The sequence below is a fragment of the Musa acuminata genome, chromosome BXJ3-1 (assembly GCF_036884655.1).
Source record: "Musa acuminata AAA Group cultivar baxijiao chromosome BXJ3-1, Cavendish_Baxijiao_AAA, whole genome shotgun sequence".
Classification (NCBI taxonomy): Eukaryota; Viridiplantae; Streptophyta; class Magnoliopsida; order Zingiberales; family Musaceae; genus Musa; species Musa acuminata.
Window position 1 is genome coordinate 6,280,264 of NC_088349.1, and position 4,772 is coordinate 6,285,035.

A 4,772-nucleotide genomic window follows, 5' to 3' on the forward strand; every position below is an offset into this window, starting at 1 on the left:
ATCAACCTAACGAAATCATATATACTTATTTTTTATTACAAATATTCGATAAAAATATATAGTTCTCGTACCTTTTTTCGTAGAACTTTCAGATAGCACAAATCCATATGAAAATTTAAAATTCTAATTATAATTAAATACAAAACCAAATATCCTTCGTATATTCTATATTTGTCTCTCTTTTTATTGTTTTACTTTTCCTATGTCACCTTCAATGTAAGACCATTTTTTTAATCTATAATTAAATTAATTACATAATATCATGTAAGATCAAATTAAATACGGAATGTCAAAATTAATTAACCAAAAATCTTATGTGCTCTATCTAATCTCCTTCTTCAAATAATTCATGTTTACTTTTGTTTTTCTTTAATCCAGTCATTCTCTTTATCACGACAAGTTTTCTTGTCATATTTCCCATATTTTTATTCCTTTCATATAATGGTAATTCAACAATTATGTAACTATATCAACATGATAAAATATCAAAATTAATTAATCTTTAGTACAATATAGAATTCTTTTTTTGTGAAAGAACTCAGAATTTTAAAAAATATCCTAAATCAAGAGTTTTTTACATTTGAGTTGATTTCTTACATAAAAATGATTCTCTAATAGAATATATCTTCAATACTAAGTATTATTCTAAGTATTATCATATTTGTAAGGTCATCTCTTTTTTAAGGTAATTTTCTTGTTATCATCTCTTCTTATTATTGTATACTTCTTATTGATGTATTATTCCAACTACCATCATGTAGGTAAGTTATATCTATGTCGATATTCATGCTCAATCATTGGAATTTTAAATTTAATTTAAAATATTTTATATATTATCATGTGTTACTAAATGCGCATAAAGGTTTATGTTTATTGTATAAGTTGACAAGATTATTTTTATCAAAATTTATGTGATTGAAGTTTTGTTTCTATTTGTTAAAGTTTTTTATTTTTTTATTAATTGTGATATTTTAGATTTTTAAATAAATTTTAAATTATTTACATGTTTTAAAGTATTTTCATAATTAAACATGAAGTCTGACTTGCTGACACAACGTTTCAACTAGTGACCTAGGGCTTAATCGAATAACAACTCGGTAATATTAATAACTATACTTTGTTATTACAATGTCACTAAAATTTAATGTATATTTTTCAGAAAAATATGAAACTAACATGAGACATCCATGTTATAAACATGGGATGTCATTTTGCATGTGGACAATTTCTTTATTTCTTTTTTTGTTTATGATACAAGGCATATACTCAATGTAACAAAGAGAAAGCAGAAAAAAGTAGGGATAGGAACTCTTGTGTGGAACAGTTCATCACTTTTGCCTCACAACCCCATAATGCGAAATCAGATGCACGGGTCAGGTTTCACGTTGCCATTGGAGCTACCATAGACATGAACACAAATAGAAGCATTTTTGGGTTGCTTTTCGTTGCCGTTGTACTTCAAGCTGATGTCACTGAGCTCCACGCCCTCACATGGAGCAACCTCGCTGCACACTAGATTATAAGCTATTGGCGAGAGAAAGGTCCCCACGATATTTCTGTACTTGATATTCTTGATCTTAACTAGAGAAGGATCCTACATGGAGAGAGGAAGGATGCTCAAATTTCAAGACTATGATGATATATTTAGCTGTAGTAGAAGCAATGAGGCATACCTTTTTGGGACAGTTATCTGATGGGCAATAATTCTGATTTATGATGATGGGGTTATAGACATTATTCATGATGATGTGTTCAAAGACGAAATCAGTGGCCTTCAACCTAGATGGAGAAGATTGCAATGTCTTGATCCTCAATCCATTTGTTGTACCGGTAAGATTGCAATTACTCACGTTCAGCCCGATTACATCTTTCTCACCAGCATTTCTGCCGAGACTACCGACGCTGATGCCATGGCCTGGGCCGCATAACACCTTAAAGATGGTCAGATTGGTGCAGCCCGGGCCGATGGAGATGCAGTCATCACCGGTGCCGATGACTGAATTGGCAACCTGGATATTGGTCGACTCGGCGATGTGAATGCCATCAGTGTTGGGGCTATCTTGAGGAGCACTGATCTTGATGGAATCAAAGATAATGTTTCTTGATTCAAAGACATGAATGTGGAAGAACTTGCTGTCGATAGAAGAAATGCTTTTGATGGTTGCGTTCGTGACGAAACTGAACACCAAGTTCTATACGGTAGCATTGTAACGATTGTCAGTGCAATTCAAAGTAAGAACGAAGTAGTGTTAATATCTGCATGGTTAGAGCAAGGAAGACATGGCTACCATACCATGGGTAAGGGTTTGCAATCATTTGTCTTTTTGCATTGGTTGTAAGGCCATGCAGAAGCTCCTTGTCCGTTGAATCTTCCACCACCTGAGATAACCAATCCATTAATGTACTGGAAATGGAGCCAATATTGATTGTAAGCTTCGAGATGGGTGGATGCCAGTAGCTGCCCTTTCACTTGCATCACCATTATGCCTTTGCATGGCCCTTTGAAGATTGTTGGACCGAGCAGGTATGCTCCCTCTGGGATCACTATCGTTGCCTTCCCTTGTACCGCGCATGCCGCACTCCATGCCGTTTCAAAAGCCTACCATGTCCATAATTGTTACAACCGTAAGTATGGAGATGTCATGAAGAAAATACAAGAAGTTTCTTATGTTTCTCCTCCGTCCCGCTAAAACTTTTTGTAATTCAAGTTCATGAAGATTTTTAAATTCATAGGAACTACGACAAAAACTATTGGTTGTAGTGAAAACCTATACTAAACATGAAAAGCTACCTTTGTGTTATCGGTTTTGCCATCTCCTGCTGCTCCATAATCCTTCACATTGTAAACACCGTCAGCCATGGCTACCCTCGCACCACTTAAGATGAAGAATAGCAAGCCAATCACAATAATACTTAATTCTAATCCCATTATCAAAAGTCTTCTCCTCGATCGATGTGTTCTCTGAATCAGCGCTTGTGTGTGCATGTCAATAGTTTGAATTAAGAAATCATTTATAGTGAGGGCATGCAAGAGGATTCTTCCCATGTAATCAACAAGTACATATGGTTTAAGCAATTTTTGACAACCAAGGTAACAATCACTTGCTATTTATATATGTTTGTGGTTGAGAAGGATACGTATGATTACTGGTTTGCCATTTCGGAAGTCTATTCGTGGCCTATATTCATTTGGAAACAACCTCTTCCATTGGAAGGTGTTAACTCCACAATTTGTGAACTTTGCGAGCGATGTTGGGGTGCTGAATAACCGAAGACTTTAATTTTTATGCTATATGCAAATTGAAAATGAACTATGTATGATGTCAGTGTGTCCGAAATATTTATGTATATGAAATGATGAATTAAGAGAAGAGCACCACAATCTACTTATTAAGTTTTTGGTTTGTGTTTCGAATTTTTGTATGATATACATTTAGACATCAGATGATGAAATTTAATTTGAATACATTTAAAGTATAAAAAAAGAGAATTTAGCTAATAAGGTTATGGGTTTGATTGAATTTAGATAAATAGCAACAACCGGTAGACAGCGATGAAATGTCCGTTAGGTTAAAATTTAAACCAGTAGGGACAAATGGAATAGTGGATTGAATTGATGTCTAATTTGATATGTTTTATATGTTATCTTAGAAGCTCACATTCCAGAGAACATAAAGTTGGAACTGTTAGGATCGGAGCGGCACTAAGAGAGGGGGGTGAATTAGTGCAGCGGTGAAGTGCGATAAACTTTTCACGATTTAAACACTTTTCGGAAACTTCGTTCGATAAAAGCAACGTTTTCGTTTAAAACCGTTTCGATTGCGTTTTAACTTGAAGAGATACGTAAGATGGAGACAAAGCAGTATAGCATTAAAGTGCAAATGGTTTGCAGTAATATAAATGACAATAAGTAAATGCAAACCAGAGATTACGCCGATTTTACAGTGGTTCGGTCAAATGACCTACATCCACTTGCGAGGCCCCTCTTAGTTGAGGCTCCCACCTTCCACTAGCAAATCTCTTGAAATGGAAGGGTAAATACCCCTCTTACAACTCTTTACAAGCGGTTCACTCTCTTACAGATTTTCGAGAAGGAATGAGGTGAACACTAGCAAATCGAAAGCAAGACTATCTAAGACTTTTCTAGGGCCTTTCTCTCAAACACTTGCTGCTCAAAAAGTTGTAATCTCAGCTGAGATTTGAGGGGTATTTATAAGCCTCAAGAGGATTCAAATTTGGGCTCCAAATTTGAATTCTCGTGGAGTTCCCGATGCTGGCGGTGCCACCGCCTGTCAGTGGCGGTGCCACCACCTGCTACTGTCAGACGTTGACAGTGCTGGGCGGTGCCACCGCCCAGCTCTCGGGCACTGGGCAGTGCCACCGCCTACAGTGTTTTCAGCCCAACTACAGTGTTTTCTGCCCACTAGTTGGGCTTCAATCTTGCCTCAAACTAGTCCGAACTTGGGCCCAATTGGCCCCTACTTGGGTTATAGGATTAACACCTAATCCTAACCCTAATTAACATGCTAACTACGAATTTAAAGACATTTTCTAAGCTATTACAAAGTCCGTAAGTCAAGACTTCTTCCGGCGAACTTCCGACGGTCTTCCGATAAACTCTCGGAAACCATTTTGCGGACTCCCGGCAAGCTCCTAGACTTCACGATTTGATCTTGGCGAGTTCCAATGAGCTTCTTCGGTAAGCTCCGATCTTTCTCGGTGAGCTCCGCGAACTTCCAACGAACCTTCCGGCGAGCTTCCGAAAAACCCTT

General features: G+C 36.8%; 1 protein-coding gene across 1 annotated transcript; it reads right to left on the bottom strand.

Moving 5' to 3' along the window:
• Nucleotides 1-1,360: 1,360 nt before the first annotated feature.
• LOC135628363 (polygalacturonase-like) lies at nucleotides 1,361-2,860 on the bottom strand. Its single transcript, XM_065134986.1, has 4 exons — nucleotides 2,792-2,860; nucleotides 2,294-2,379; nucleotides 1,674-2,178; nucleotides 1,361-1,594 (listed from the first exon to the last, which is right to left on the bottom strand). The coding sequence occupies exons 1-4, from the start codon at nucleotides 2,858-2,860 to the stop codon at nucleotides 1,361-1,363; spliced, it is 894 nt and encodes a 297-aa protein (XP_064991058.1).
• Between the last annotated feature and the right edge of the window lie 1,912 nt (nucleotides 2,861-4,772).

Excerpts from the sequence above, each read along its gene's own strand:
- LOC135628363 (XM_065134986.1), bottom strand. The coding sequence starts at position 2,860 with ATGGCTGACGGTGTTTACAATGTGAAGGATTATGGAGCAGCAGGAGAT. Across the intron at positions 2,380-2,791 it reads GCAAAACCGATAACACAAAG|GTGGTGGAAGATTCAACGGA; the intron begins GTAGCTTTTCAT and ends TGGTTATCTCAG. Across the intron at positions 1,595-1,673 it reads CAGATAACTGTCCCAAAAAG|GATCCTTCTCTAGTTAAGAT; the intron begins GTATGCCTCATT and ends CTCTCCATGTAG.